Below are 15,133 nucleotides of genomic sequence, written 5' to 3'. Positions count from 1 at the left end.
ATTTCCTTCCTTTTAAAAGGCTGAATGATAACATTTCCTTGTGTGTCTGCATATTACATACACATCACATTTTGTTTGTCAATTCATCTTTCAGTGGACACTTGTTATAAATTTGTGTCTAGCCCAGTGGGCTAGATCTACTGTTGACCTCTACCCTCTGTATCATATTTTTTAGTGGATTTTAATTACTCCTATTATTTAGAGACACACTAGCTATAGCAGGGGTCGGCAAACCTCATCCAGCAGACCAAATATGGCCCACTGCCTGTTTTTATAAATAAAATTCTGCTGGAACACAGCCACGTGCATTTGTACATTAATTGTCTATGGCTGCTTGCATGCTACAACAGCAGATTCTCACCAACAGCAGAGTTGGGTGACTGGGGCAAAAACCATAGGGCAGAGCCTAAACTATTTATACTTTAACCCTTTAAGTAAAAGTTTGTGGTTTCCAGGGCAATAGTAACAAATAGATTCCAAAATGTGTAACAGCTCAAACACCAGTTTACTTTTACCATACCCCAAAGCAGGCAGTTTTCTCCATGTTCGATTTGTGGACAAGGGATGCTTCCATCCCGCGGCTCTGCAATCCACAGGGGCCTCCACATCATTGCCTTGAGCTTGTAGAGGCTACTACTCCTTTAGCCTCTGGTCCAGGAACAAGCCTCCTTCCTCACTTATGATCCATCGGCAAGAACGAGGTACCTGACAGTATCCCGGTGCAAAGAGTGGCACACTCGGTCACCTCCTCCCAGTGGCAACCCTAAGCTACCAACTGTAGCTGTCTCAGCCTCGCCAATACCAACAAGCAAGGCAGAGTGGTCAAGGATAGGACAGCAGGCCTCTACGGCTTGGTGTCAGGAACTGGGCTTTTTATGCCTGCAAAGGGCCAGACAAAATACTACAGAATGCCAGAATGAAAATCAGGCCTTCGAAAGACTCAGGCAAAGCCAGGTGAGCTACAAGGAGAGAGCACCCTTCCTCGGGATATGGTTAAACCAGCTCGTGGAGTCGTAACCTGGGTCAAGAATGGAGTGTTGTTGGTCTGCTGACTCCCTGATACAGCCTGAAAGTTTGTACAGGTACGTACCTTTCTTCTTGAGCTTTCTGAAGGTTCCAAGAATTCTGACCACCGAAAAAAAGTTACAAACAAAACTAACTCTAGTCTAATATTCCTTTCCCACCCTGGAAGTTGCTGAGGGGGTTGTATGCAATCCATCCAGTGAGTTTGTTATTTGAAAAAACTGACCACGTATCAGGCCATTTTGGTTTTTGCTTTTCTATTTTGTTAATTATAAAGGCAAGTTTCCCCCACTGAAATGCAGAAATCAGTGGTAGAATAATAACAAAGAAAAACTCCTAAGCCATATCATAAAAACCTGAGAGCACAGACTAGGTGTGTACTGGGAGGAGGGAATGGCCAGATGACCGGCCATCGAGGGTAAGGTGGAGGTATCAGGGCATGAAGATGGTCATCCCCTCAGCCTGCCGGCCTCCTCTGGGTCTTCACCATCAGGAGCACAACATGCAAACTTCAGTACAAGAGCTGGTAAACCGTGGCACTATTCTTGGAGCCCGTGACCAGATACTGGTTGTCTGAAGACACATCACAACACAGAATATCCGTAGGCTCCTCTGCCTATAGGGAAAGAGAGGCCAAAAGTATGACCACAGGCAGCGGCCAGGCATGGGCTAGAGATGAAGGCCTCACACGGGGCTGTTTTAAGGCAAAGGTTGGACCTGAGGTTCAGTCTGGAGAGCATGGGGCAGCTCTCAGGGCTCAAGGTGGAGCCTGTGAGGTCACAGAACCTTGAGTCCTCATTCCCCTTCCTCTATTAAATGGCCCCAGATGCCAGCCCAGAGGTACTTTCTGGGACTGTCCTTGGGACCTGACCCACTAGGATCTAGGTCTACTAGTTCTGCTTGCCTGGGGTTGCGCATCCCTCCTCCCAATACCTGAAACAACCTTTGTAGAGAAGGTGCAGCTATGCAGTGGATCGACTCGTCCAGTGTGGTCACAAAATAGCTCCCTGGTGAAGGAAAGGCAGGTGGAGAGGCCAGAGACCAAGCTTGCATTCCAGTCCCAGCTCCATCCCCAAGATGACTAGGGAAAGGGCCGCTCTTTCTCTGGCTCAGTGTGCGGGTCTATAAAAATCAGACCCAAGAGCCAAACCATTCCCTCATCTGGCCCTCCTGCCACATATGGGATCGTAGTCAGTATCACTGAGCAAAGAACAATCAGATGGGGCGTCTTCTGCCCGCCTGAGTCTCTGGGCTGCTGTTCAGTGTATGAAGGCACTCAGAAAGCCAGAAAGGAGAGGGACAGGGACAGGAGACAGGTAGGGCACCAGGCCACAGAAGGAGAGGCAGCGGTGGGGAAGGGAGACGTGGATGCGGAAGTAAGAGCGGTAGGGAAACGGACACCTGGGACTCCACTTGGCCAGGGCCTGAGGCTGGAGAGGGAGGAACAGAGCCTGAAACCAGGCTGGGCCCAGACTCTGTAGATGAGCGGACATCTTGTGATACGATGGGACCCCTAGAGGAGGTCGTCTGGCTTCTACTCACCACAGGAGGCAAACTTGAGGTTGTGGTGGTTGACGTATTTATGAAGGACTGCCTTGAACTTCTCTCTCCGATGTGTGTGGAGGATTATGATATCACTTGTTCTCAAGCCTACCAGCACCCATTCCTCACTGGGGTCATGGGTAATGCTGAGGATCTGTGTGGAAGAAGGATGGAGTCACCACTCTGAACTGCCCACACCCCCATCATCCGTGCCCTCTCTTGAAACTCTGTCCCCACCCCTGCGAGCGCCCCCGGCTCCCAGCCACAGGGACTGCCCTCAGCCCGGTGGTGGCTGCCCAGATGCCCAGACACCTCATGCTGCAAATCGTGCTGCTGTAACCTCTGGTAGCTCCTCAGGTCCCAGGAATATAGTCTGGTGTCTTCACCTCCCGTCCAGAACTTATTGCCCACGATGTCCACACATCGGGACCCATATTCTGGGACTTCATGCTTCCTGATGGGAAAACAGTTCAGAGGTGCATGCACTGGCTAAATACCCGGAAGTCGTGGGCCCAGGAAGCCGCCAGCAGCACCCTGCATATATTCTCCACACACACTCACCTAGTCCTCCTGCACAGAGGGGGGAGGGAGGCCCAGAAAGGGATACCAGCTTTCCCAAAGACCTTACCATCAAGCCCTCCCCTAGATCGTACCTGATCAAGATCTGGTTCCGCAAATCCCAAATCTCGACAAATCCTTTGAAACAAGCCAAGCAGATCTGGGCATTGGAGGAGAGTGCCAGGGAATAGCACATGGGGCCCGTGGAGGCCAGCTGTGCCCTGATGCGGGGTGTGGGTGCCAGGTCCCAGAGAGTCAGGCTCCGGGACAGACCCCCAGTGATGAGGCTCCGCTCGTCAGGGAAGAGCTTGCAGGTGAGGACACAGTTCTGGCGGTCCTGTAGGAATAGTTCCCACCTTCACATCACCTCCTGGAGGTGTGACCTCTGAGTCTCACGACAGAGGTCACATCTGGGTTCCCACGGCCCGTCCTGAACACCACTCACCTGCAGGTCCAGCTGGGCCTGCGGGGGCATGTTGTAGCTGTACAGAGCGCTCTTGTCCCACACCTTAATGTAGCCGTGGCCACACGTGTATACATGGTGAGTTGAGCTAATGGCAACGGCATAGACTTTCTTTCCATGGCGGAGCCTGCCAACCTTCCAGGACCTCCGTGGGACCCTCTGCCTGACGACCACTTCATCTGGAATGGGTGGCTGAGGAGAGGAGAAAGTGGGTGGCCAGCAAAGGGCACAGTCCTGGCCTCCTGTCATCCATGCGCGACAGCCTGCCCCATCTGACTGTTCACCTGACAGCTCTTCCTGACCCAGAGCGAAAAAATGTCCTCATCTGGGAACCCAACCATCAACAACCTTTTGCACTAGCAGCATGGTGCCAGGCTTCCCTCCTGGATACTCAGGCCATGTTCTGAGACAATTCTGTGTGCCAGCAGTAAGAGCAGGACCGGTTAGGAACCCCCTCCCCCCCACCCCACTGCCCCTCAGACACAGCTCTAGAAGAGGTGACACTATGAGCCAAAGGCTCTAAACACTGGTGGTGAGAGCTGGGCAGCCTAGTTCAAAAGAAGCAGGGATGGGATGTCTGGTGGCTTAGTGGTGGTTGAGCAGCTGCCTTTGGCTCAGGTCCTGATCCTGGGGTCAGGGATCAAGTCCCACATCAGGCTCCCTATAGGGAGCCTGCTTCTCCCTCTGCCTGTGTCTCTGCCTCTCTCTCTCTCTCTCTCTCTCTCTCTCATGAATAAACAAATAAAATCTTTAAAAAAAGAAAAAAGGCAGAGAGCTACAGGAAACCCACCACCTATGGGAAAGAGAACGAGGACACATTGCATGTCCTCACCTTCTCTTACTAGCTTCTTGTTTTGGGAGGTAGTAGGGAAGGCAAAGATCCCAAGTTTAGAAAAATAATACACTTACAATTGCCCTGAGGAATGACCAGACTTCTTCACTGGGCGGAGGCGAAGGGCAAGCCTGGCCTGCAGGGAAAAACCAACACCCACCTGCTCACAGAGAGGGCGGCGAACAGCAACAGAACCGCAGATTCAAGGGGAAGGTTGCTTTCCTGACACCAGGCCTCGTGCCTTGCCCCCCTCCCCCATCTGAGGCCCAGCCTTGCCACCTTCCCTGCCCAGGTGACCCAGCTGAGACTTACCAAATTCGGGTCCTGGCGGGAAGCTATGACACATGGAGAGGAGGGGGGACACAGTGTGATCGGGAGAGCTCTGTGCTAGGATCCCCCCTCCCACCACCAGTTGGGTTCAAGCAAGACCCACCTGGGGTTCAGCTCTGCTGCTGCTTCTGGCTCCGTCTCAGAGAGCCAACTGGCCTGGAGCTCAGATCTGTCTGGAGTCTGGAGGACCCACTGCTGCTGATAAACTGGGTCATGCTGCATCGGGGACCCAAGAGGCTGCTGGGGTGTCCCATACACCCCCTCAGGTTGGGTCTGTGCTTGGTCTTCATCCTGGGAAATGCCAGAACTTTCCGGCATGTTGCTCCCCTCCTCTGGCTCATCATATATACTAAGTATACTAAATAATGCCTCTTCCTTCTCTCTACTCATGTTCTCAGATCGGTGAAGTGTCTGAGCCACCGGGTTCTAGGGCTTGAGAAAGGAGCCCATCAAACAGCACCTGGGTGACCAATTTGTCCTGAGCCCCTGTAGCAAGAGAGAACAGATACAGTATACATGCACACTGTTTAGGATCTATTTACAAGGGTCTGAGAACACTCTCAGGTCAAGAACAGTTCTCAGATCAAGAGTGATGAGAGCATTCAAAAGGTTGACTGCTGAATCATGTTTTATCCTAAATGCTGGCAGTGATGGTGTTAAAGGTGAAAGTTTCACGCACCCGTTTTGAGATGTTAGCAGCAGGTGTTATGTTTTTCCTTCTAGACACACAGATGGTGTTTCCAGTCCTACAAAATCAAAGTCACCCTTTCATCTGGCAATATACCTCTCAAATGAGGACTCCTCCCCAGTGTGAACATGGGGCAACAGGAAACTCTACTCAGGTCATAGGCTCTTTTTTCTGCCTTGAGACAACAACAGTGGAAGCACCCCAAGGTGTCATGCAAATGTGACATTCCATTTGGAGGGGCAAGGTCGCACAATGACAGAGAAGTTGGCTGGTGGGGATATTCTTCTCTCCTACTCTATGGGATATCCTGGGAACTGAATGGAATTATGTGTGTAGGATACTCAGAATTACATAAGGCTAGGGACAGACCCTCACCAAATGGCTGCAAGGGCAGTTATCTGTGGGCTGCACTGGGGACCAGAGCTTTGAGGATTTAAGGCTGTCCTCCAGGCTGCCTGACAGGTAGCTCGAGCAGGCCTGGGGAACTGTTGTATGGCCAGACTCTGCTACTCTGGACACTCTGAGGTCTCACTCTGCATATGGCCGAGAACCAAACACTTTATACGTAGTTGATCCCATTTCACCCGGATTACTGCGTGAGCTGCATTTTACAGATTTTAAAAACTGAAGCTCAGGAGAACAGATAACTAAAAAACACAGGAGAAAGGTTCAAATCCCTGTTATTCCCCCACCCCCTAACCCGAGTCTGGCTCTGAACAGTCACCTTCCCTACCTCCCTGTGAGAAGAGGGAAGACACACTCACTGTAGGCACAGATGCAGTTGCCCTCTGACTTAACACTTAAATATAGGCAAAATGATGTCCCAGCTGAAGTGCTGTGACAGCAGATAATATAGACAAGTCCCATAGCCACAGGAAGGGACTAGTGACATGTTACAGTACAGTACGTGCATAATGTGGAATACTACACAACTGTTAACGATAATAAGGACACATCTGCAAGGACCAGGAAATTTTCTAGGTGTGTTAATGAGGGGAGTGGTGGATCCAAGGTTCAGACGAAGTGCATAATATGCAGCTTCGGTGTAAAAGAAGGATGGCAATCTGAACCTATCTTTGCATAAATTTGTATGCACATAAGAAATTAGGAAGAGTAGTGGCCTTTGGGAGTGCAAATTGACATAGCGACAAGAACTAGAGGAAGATTTGCCTCTGCCCAACTCAGGAGAATTTTTGTACCTGTGTAGCTCTTTGAACCTAAATTTAAAGTTGTCAGACCTTGAATGTTTTTCTCCACCAAATCCACTTTCTTATCTTCCGCCAAATGATAATTTGGGGTCCTTGTGATGCTTAGTTACTTGTTTAAATAATTTAACAAATTCACCCTGACTTGCATCAGGTTCCTTTAAGTGGGTGGAAGCTCACAGCACACACCCACCAGTGTGACAAGGATGGGCAGGGAGGGACCAGCAAGCTGCCCTTGGGTAAAGCTTAAAGGCAGTGAGGCCATTTAGTCAGAATTTCACAGATGAAGAGGATTTCACCCTAAGAGTAAGACAAGACTTTCTAGAAAGAGCAGAAGGAAGGGTCCATATGACTGAATCCCACTCTGCTCTATCCCCAGAGCTGGGAATGCAGAGACCACTCCCCTCCCCTCCCAGGGAATTCTTATGCAAGTTTCAATACAAAATGCTAGTGCTGGGCGTCCATCCGGTCACCGATCCCCCCCACAGCAGGAAACTCACCCTGAAGGCAGAAGGTCAAACCCCCAGAGAAGGGGAAGCAGAACTGAGACCTAATCGGTGCCGGTGCCGGTGCCGGTGCCGGTGCCGGTGCCGGGACCCTCCCTCCCACACCCAGCGCCCAGGCACTGCCCCACTCCCCTGCAGGTCTGCTATTTTTAAACCTTAGCCTAATTGATAATCAAGCTCTGGGTCAGAACCTGCATTAAGTATCTTCCCAGGCATGGCCTCAACCTGCCATTTCCAATTAGCCCCCCAATCCTTGGAAGAGGGATGGGACAGGGGTCTGCCGAGGGAAGTCCTGGCAGGAGGCTAGATGGAGCAACAAAGTTTTAGGGGGTAAGTCTCTGGATCGGGTTCAGGCCGCCCGCAAGAGCCAGTGTTGGCGCAGAGACGCAGAGACGGAGAGCTGGTTAGGCTGTCCCCAAGAGCCCGTGCGGGTGCTTATCTCCAGGTGCATCCCCTTAGGGTTATGACGGGAGGTGGGGCACTAGTCCTCCTCTGGGGCCCCGACTGAGCCTGGCTCTGTGATCGTTCATCTTTCATCAGAGTCTCTGAAACGGATCGCCACGGAGGCCTGTCTCATCCGGCAGCTCTTAAATTTGAGTATTCATCAGAATCTGGAGAGCAAGGCCCACCCCAGAGACTGAATCTGTAGGAATGGGGTGGGGACCCAGATGGTATTTCTAACAACTTCCAGGGTGCCACATTTGAGAACCACTGCGAACCCCTGTGTCTGGTGGTCCTTCTGCAGGAGTGAAGGGGCAGTGAACCGCATCCCCTCTTGCTCTTCCCCTCCACGCACCCCGGGCCTCTGGCCCACCCCTCCCACTGAACACACTCTCACTTCTACTCTGGTTCCTTGCTCCCTTCTTTGGAAGCATCAGTCCTCAAATGGCCACTACATCCAGAGAAATCTTTTACTATCTCTGACCTCTAATCTCCAAAGCTCTCTGTCTCTCCCTTTCTCTCTTTTCCCATCATTTATGCACCCCTCATCCGTAAAACTTTTATGGTTGCCTGTGGCCTTCCAGATAATGTCTGGTATTATCTTTGGCTCGGTATTTAAGATCCATCATCCCCTTCTGGGCCCAGCCTGGTCTCACTTTTCCCCTGATAATACCTTAACCTGACCCCCCAAAGAGCTTGACTGCACCTTTCCACCCTCGCTCCCCTCATGCTGTTCCCTCATCCAGGAATGCTGTTCCTCGTCCACCCATGTATCACATTTATACTCCCATGTACTCCGGGCACATTGCTAGCCATCAGGTTAAGACCTGGCCCAAGTCCTTGGGGAGCTCCAACCTGAGAGGGAGGGACAGAGGAGTATTGATAGAATTCCCCAGCTGACCCATGATCCATTTTTGGTGAATTATCCCTTTTCTGATTCTCACAGGAAACAACAGTGAAACATGGATTTTATCCCCACTTTGGAAATACAAGAATTAATTTAGGGAGTCAGAACTTCATGGAGATCTCACTGAACAGGTGGAAGAGCTGGGTCCAAAGCTAGGCCTACATAATTTTTAAAAATATGTTTGTGAGGGAGCTGTAGTGAATAATAGGGGTCCTTTCTGTATTCTGCCTATGAATCCTTTGGCAGAACGTGTGCACTGCCAGTTTGTGGCTGGCCTTTTAGCTCTCTTAATGGTGTCTAGATGAAAAGAAGTTCTTAATTTTTTTTTAAGATTTTTTTATTTATTCATGAAAGACACACAGAGAGAGAGGCAGAGACATAGGCAGAGGGAGAAGTAGGCTCCATGCAGGAGCCCAATGTGGGACTTGATGCTGGAACTCCAGGATCACCCCCTGAGCCAAAGGCAGATGCTCAACTACTGAGCCACCCAAGCGTCCCATAGTTCTTAATTTTAATTCAGTACAGCTTATCTAACCTTCTAAGGTTAACTTTTTTTTTTTTTTTGGAGTCATATTTAGGAAATATTTGCTGCCCTCAGTATCATGATGATATGCCCCTTTGTTTTATTCTAGAAGGTTCTCTATTTTACCTTCCACATCTAAATGTATAAAGTTTAGGAGTTTGGCAATATCTAGAAAGAGTTGCAGGGAACACAGAGGATCCAGGCCACAAGCCTAGGTTTCTCAATGGGAGGCCACCAGCCCTGCAGTGAGGAGCCCAACCCTTCTGTCAAACTGTCCTGATTTGAAGCCCAGGCCTGCCACTTCCAGGCACCATGAGCTCTCACAAGTTGCCGGCCGGTGCCTCAGTTTTCTCTGCCTGTGGCCTTCCAGATAATGTCTGGTATTATGTCTGGTAAAATGTCTGGTAAAATGGAGAGGGCAAGATAAATTCCTTTTTTTTTTTATTTTTTTATTTTTTATGAATTCCTTCCTAAAGCTGAAGTCAGACCCAAAGGTTAATAGGGCTTTGACAAGACCAGGTTTCAAGTAAATGCTTTCAAGTAAGGGTGAGCAACTCTAAGGGGTCTGAGGAAAAGGAAAGAAAAAGAGGTGAGAGAGGCCAATGGGAAGACCCTTGTGCAGGGAGGCAGCCCATGGAGAAGAGATTTGCCGGAAGGCGCATAGGGTCTGGATCACAATCAGCTACATTCATTGCAGGGCATTCACTAGATGTGCATTTCTGGGTTATCGGTGTCCATTTTCAGCTGCTCCAGCAGGGAAGTTACGTTTACAGAAAATGAGATTCAGAGAGCTTAAGTAACTTGCTCAAGTAACCTCATACAGCAACAAAGGGCTGGAGTTAGGATTTGACGCCAGGTCCACACAATCCCACATGGCCCTCTTCCAGGCTGCAGAGAGATGGAGGATGCCAGGAACAGGTGGCCATTTGGCTTCAACAGCCTGGAGAGGATGCTTCCTGCGCATTCTTTGGCCAGACACTGGAAATGCTAAGATTTGAGTTGTCAGACACTGGGAAGAACATAAGTGAGGGTTATGTGGGGGGTTATAACAGGGTACTCAACTGAGACATGAACAAAAGAAGAAACGGGGCAGCTCTGAGGGGTGCAGTGTCAAGAACAGTGGTTCTCAAACTTAGAGGCAAGTTAAAGTAACCTGGGTGTTTATCGGTGCTCAAGGACCTGTGCCCTCTCCATTACTATTAGTAGGACTGTGGCCTGGGTGTCAGGATTTTTCAGAGTTCCCACTGTGGTTCCAATGTGAGCTAAGGTTGGAAACCACTCAAGTAGAGGGTTCTGCAGAGAGGGAAACAGGACCATTGTGTTTGTGAGAGGGTAGAGGGAAGCAGGTGGGAACATTCAAGAGGCTGAGGATGGAGGGACCAGAGTGACAAAGGAAGGTCAAGGGCACAGAAGGAATTTATTTTATTTTATTTTTTTAAATTAATTTATTTATTTATGATAGTCACACACACACACACACACACAGAGAGAGAGAGAGAGAGAGAGGCAGAGACATAGGCAGAGGGAGAAGCAGGCTCCATGCACCAGGAGACCGACGTGGGATTCGATCCCGGGTCTCCAGGATCGCACCCTGGGCCAAAGGCAGGCGCTAAACCACTGCGCCACCCAGGGATCCCGGAATTTAGTTTAAGATAGAAAAGGGAAATGACCACAAAAGGAATTTATAACCTAGATGGAGAAAAGACAGTTTCGCTCTATTGTCTCTCAACTGTGCCTGTGGATGGTGGCACCCATCTTGAGCCTAGACTGTACCCGGGCTGGTGGCCATCAGGTAAGACCAAAGATGTGTGAACCAGGGTGTTAGAACTTCCAGGTGGAGTTAGCAGACTGGATCCAGGACCTCAATCAAATACTGTGTACCCACCCACTCACCCATTATCTTTCCCTCCAAGTGGCCAGTGAGCACAGGTTTATTGCACCCCTGCTGCCTTGGGCTCTGAGGACACAGGGCTGAGCCTACAAATCTGGCCTTGACCCTTTTGGATTTCAGTCTTTGGGGTGACACTGATAGTTGAGCTGTGAATTACAAATCAGAATGGAAAGTGACAGGATGGAGTTAGGGAGGGTGTGACAGGGGAGCACAGGGAAGGGGGACACACCAGATGTGAAAGGTCATGAGGGGTCAGTGAGGTCTGCAACATGAAGGATGAAAGGTATTCTGGGGGGAAGTGGGGTGGAGAAGAGCACAGGAGAATGTTCTGGGTAGAGAGAATAGCAGGTACAAAGGTTTGGATTAGTGTATTTTAACAACTGGGAGAAGCTTCTAGGGCCTGGAGCACAGAGAGTGTGTTGTGGGGGCCAGAAAGGTAGGAAGGTGTGTTCTAGTCTAGGGAGAGTAGGTGGGGGAGCCCCCGAGGGGTTCTGAGCTGGGGGAGACAGGATCAGACTTGTGTTTTGAAAGGACTCAGCCTACTCTTGAGTGGATAGATGGGGGCAAGACCGGAGTCTAAAGACCAGTTAAAAGATGCTCAACATCAGTAGTTATCAGGGAAATAGAAGTCAAATCCACAATGATATTCCACTTCACAGGATGGATATAACAACAAAAATTTACAGCAAATAATAAATGTTGGTGAGGATGTGGAGACGCTGGGATGCCTGGGCACTGTTGGTGGGAATGCAAAATAGTGCGGCCCCTGTGGAAAACAGCTTGGCAGTTCCTTCAAAAGTTAAACACAGAATTACCACCTAACCTCGCAATTCCACTCCTAGGTATACACCTGAGAGAACTGAAAAGAGAGCCTCCGACAGATTTTTGCACACCAATGTTCATAGTAAGCATTATTCACAACAGCCAAAAGGTACAAACAACCCAAGCGTCATCAACGGATGGACAAACGAAATGTGGTCTATGCACACCATGACCATTAGTCGCCAATAAAAAGGGATGAAGTACTGATTCATGCAACAACATGGATGAGCCTTGAGAACATTACACTGAGTGAAAGAAGCCAGACGCAAAGTTCCACTTACGGGAAATATCCAGAACCGGCAAAGCCCTAGAGACAGAGAGCAGACTGGTGGTTGCCAGGGGCTGAGGGGGGGGGGGGGGGAGTGATTCCTTAATGGGGTCTCCTTTTGGAGTGATCTGCAACTAGAGAGTGGTGATGGGCACACAACACTGTGAATGTACTTAATGTAACCGAATCATACACTTTGAAATAGTTAAAGTGGTCAATTTTATGGGTATTTTACCACAATAAAGAAAGAAAAACTGTCATCCTGTCGCGAGTGAGAGGCCTCGCGAGTTCCCACAGCATTTTTCCTTCTTCATCCAGCAAACACCGGGCAGTTTAGCTGGTGGTTTTCGTAACCTTTGCTCCCCAGGAGAAGAGCCCGCCAGCCGCCGGGTGGCCCTACCTGCCCCGGGACACCTTGGCCCCCCCCAGTGGCAGCTTGGGGCGGGCAGGAGCGGGCGGACGCAGCGGTACCCGGTGGGCAAACCCCGAGGCCGGAGCCGAACTCTCAGACCTGGACCTCAGTCGTCGGCGTCCAGAGCTTTCTCTGGGGGGCGGAGCGCCCTCCGGTGGGCGCTGGGAGCGCAATCAAGCGCTGAGACGTTTGCGCTCCGAGGCCCGGCGCGGTGCGCGGAGGTTGTGCTCCTCGGTGGCTCCCCGAGCCCGGGAGTTCCTGCTCTCTCGGCACTAGGGCCTCCCCGGGAATTCACCTGACGTCCGACGTCGCTGTGAGTGGGTAAGCCGTCTAAGCCGCAGCACCAAACACTTCTTGATTCAGTAACAGGGCCCGCTGGCCTGGAGCTAGGGAGCCAGGGCCGCCTCGCCCAGGGAGCCCCCCCCCCGACGCTGTGGGAAAACAACCCGCGGGGAGCGCTGGCAGCTGGTGGAGGTCGCGGCCGGGGCCTGGGGCTGAGGCGACCGCGGGGCGGCGAGGGGGCTGGGCGGAGGCGGGAGAGCCGGCGGGGGGCGGGGGCAGGGGCAGGGGCACGGCCCGGGCTAGGCCCCCGCCCACCCGGTGCCCGCGCCGCTGCTCGCCGCCCGCTGCCCGCGGGGCTGACCGGCCGCTCCTGCGAGCCCCTCCCGGGCGAGCGCGGCTGCGGAGGCGGCTCCCTCCCCGGGGTGCCTCCCCTCAGCCGCCTCAGCCGCGGCCCCGCTGCAGAACGCTCCGGTTCTCTGGAACGCGGTCCCGCTTCCGCCCTCGACGCCCCTTACCTGCCGAGGCATCTTTGGGCCACACCCCGCCCTCCGGCCCCGGGCCCGCGGGCAACCGGCCCCTCCTCGCCGGCTTCACCGGGCGCCCCCTCGGGCTTCCAGGCGGCGCCTCAGACTTGCGGGGGCGGGGGGACGTCGGCCGAGGGCCACCTGGAAGGTCTGCAGGGCGCTGGCGCAGCGTTCTAGGGGTCCCCGGCCCGCGTGCACCCCACCCCCACCGCGGCTGCCGTGTGCTCAAGGGGCAGCCCGGGCTCAAGGCCGGGGGGGGGGTGAGCCCCCCGCGGCGGCCCCCACGGCGGCGGGCCTGGGCTTCCCGCGCCCTGCAGGGAGGGACGCGGCCGCCGGGGGCAGCAGGGCGCCGAGGCGGGCGGCCGGCGGCTGCTAATGGCTTCTCGCGCCCAGGAGCAGGTCGCGGCCCCGGCGCGCACAGGCCCGACGCCCCTGCCCTCCTCGCACCGAGGCTGACGGGGCGCGGGGGCGGGAGCGCGCGCCCAGCCGCCGGGACTGAGGCGGCCGCAGACGGCTGCCAGCTGCCCCCCACGCGGCGCCGCGGCCCGGGCGCCCGGGATCCGGAGCCTCGGGTCCCCACCCCGGGAGCATGCGGGCCAAGGGCGGGTGGCCCAACTGCCCCTTACCGTGGCGGGCTGCAGGGAACGGGCCGGGCAGCGCGGGGGTTCCGGGAGCCGGCGCGGCTGATCACCGGAGCCACCGGGCCCGCGCCGCAAGGAGCAGGCAGCGCTGGAGCAGCAGGGAGGCTCGGGTCGCCGGCAGCCCGAGGCCCGGCGCAGGAGCCCGGGCCCAGCAGAGCGGGCTCGGCCCCAGGGCTGGAGCCCCGGGAGCCCTGGGACGTGCTGGATTTGCTGGGGACCACGTGGTCTGTGCGGCGTCCCCGCCTGAGCTGGGGGAAGGGACTGTAGGGAGCTCTCAGCCCGAGGACTAGGGACGCGGGGAGGCCACGGTTCGCCTCATCTCGGCTTCCCCAGCACGGTCGACCTGGGCCTGTGGGAGGGGGTGTCCTCAGGTCCCTATGAAGAGACAGGGTAGCACACAGTGGGGCTGTGGTCTGCCGACTCTGGGGTCCGCAGAGGCAGACTGGGTCCAGAGGCCTCTTCTCACAACCCCTAGCCCTAGTGTCAGGAGGAGGGGGATGCCAGCCCAGGGGTAGCTGTGCTGGGCCTCTTGGCCCCCCAGATGACACTGGAGCCTCGTCCTGCTTCGGCCTTTCTCCCCAGGCTGTCCCCTGACCTGCTGGGTGCCTGTGGGCAGCCACATTTACCGCTGACCTGGACAGGCCAATTGCCTCCTTACCTGGATGGGACAGGACCAGATGTTCTCTGAGGGCCCTTCCAGTGTGACAGGCTGGGCCGGAAGGGTGTGCTAACTGGGCTAAGGGAGAAAGACTATTTAATCCTGGCCCTTCCAGACCCACAGCTCCAGTTCAGAAAAATAGAAGAGCTTTTGTGAGGGAACAGAAGTCTCTGGTGCCGTGGCTCCTTTGTTCCTGGTAAGGCTTCCACTGGACCCAAGCAGCTCTGCGCTGGAGTAATGAGCACTGAGGATACAAGATGGTAGGACTACTGGGATGATGGAGCCATGTGACTTCATGAGGCTCTGCAGGTATCTTTCTTCTTCCTCTTGTCCTCGGGATCCGAACAGAGGACCTGTCCTGGACAGTAATAAACCTAGAGAGAGAAAATCCTCAGGAACCATCTGGTGGGAAGGGCCTGGAGTTCCGGGACCAGCCCCCACCCTGCACTGACAAGAGCCTGAGACCCAGAGAGATTGTGGTCACACAGGACACCGGTAGCAGATCCCAGACAGTAGGTGGCTCTTGACCCTCCTAGAATCCCTGCCTTGGTCTTGCCATGGCACAGAAACTGCCAGACCCTGCCAGGAGCCAGGACTGTGGAGACCCAGCTAGTGGC

The 15,133-nt window shown here is 53.6% G+C and overlaps 1 protein-coding gene across 6 annotated transcripts; it reads right to left on the bottom strand.

Moving 5' to 3' along the window:
* Window positions 1-1,263: 1,263 nt before the first annotated feature.
* TLE7 (TLE family member 7) lies at window positions 1,264-14,114 on the bottom strand. 6 transcript variants are annotated; one of them, XM_072817811.1, is made up of 10 exons: window positions 13,844-14,114; window positions 4,852-5,234; window positions 4,731-4,753; window positions 4,496-4,554; window positions 3,569-3,778; window positions 3,219-3,460; window positions 2,878-3,019; window positions 2,566-2,719; window positions 1,967-2,030; window positions 1,264-1,639 (listed from the first exon to the last, which is right to left on the bottom strand). In XM_072817811.1, exons 2-10 carry the CDS (start codon window positions 5,136-5,138, stop codon window positions 1,513-1,515), a joined length of 1,308 nt encoding a protein of 435 aa, XP_072673912.1. In that variant the 5' UTR covers window positions 5,139-5,234; window positions 13,844-14,114; the 3' UTR covers window positions 1,264-1,512. The 6 variants fall into 6 exon arrangements, with proteins under 6 accessions (XP_072673912.1, XP_072673923.1, XP_072673913.1 ...); XM_072817822.1 differs by having other exon boundaries at window positions 1,957-2,030; window positions 13,844-14,112; XM_072817812.1 differs by lacking the exon at window positions 13,844-14,114 and adding an exon at window positions 13,209-13,384.
* Window positions 14,115-15,133: the final 1,019 nt, after the last annotated feature.

Source organism: Canis lupus, chromosome 3 (genome assembly GCF_048164855.1).
Source record: "Canis lupus baileyi chromosome 3, mCanLup2.hap1, whole genome shotgun sequence".
NCBI lineage: Eukaryota > Metazoa > Chordata > Mammalia > Carnivora > Canidae > Canis > Canis lupus.
This window is presented reverse-complemented; position numbering and strand designations above follow the sequence as displayed.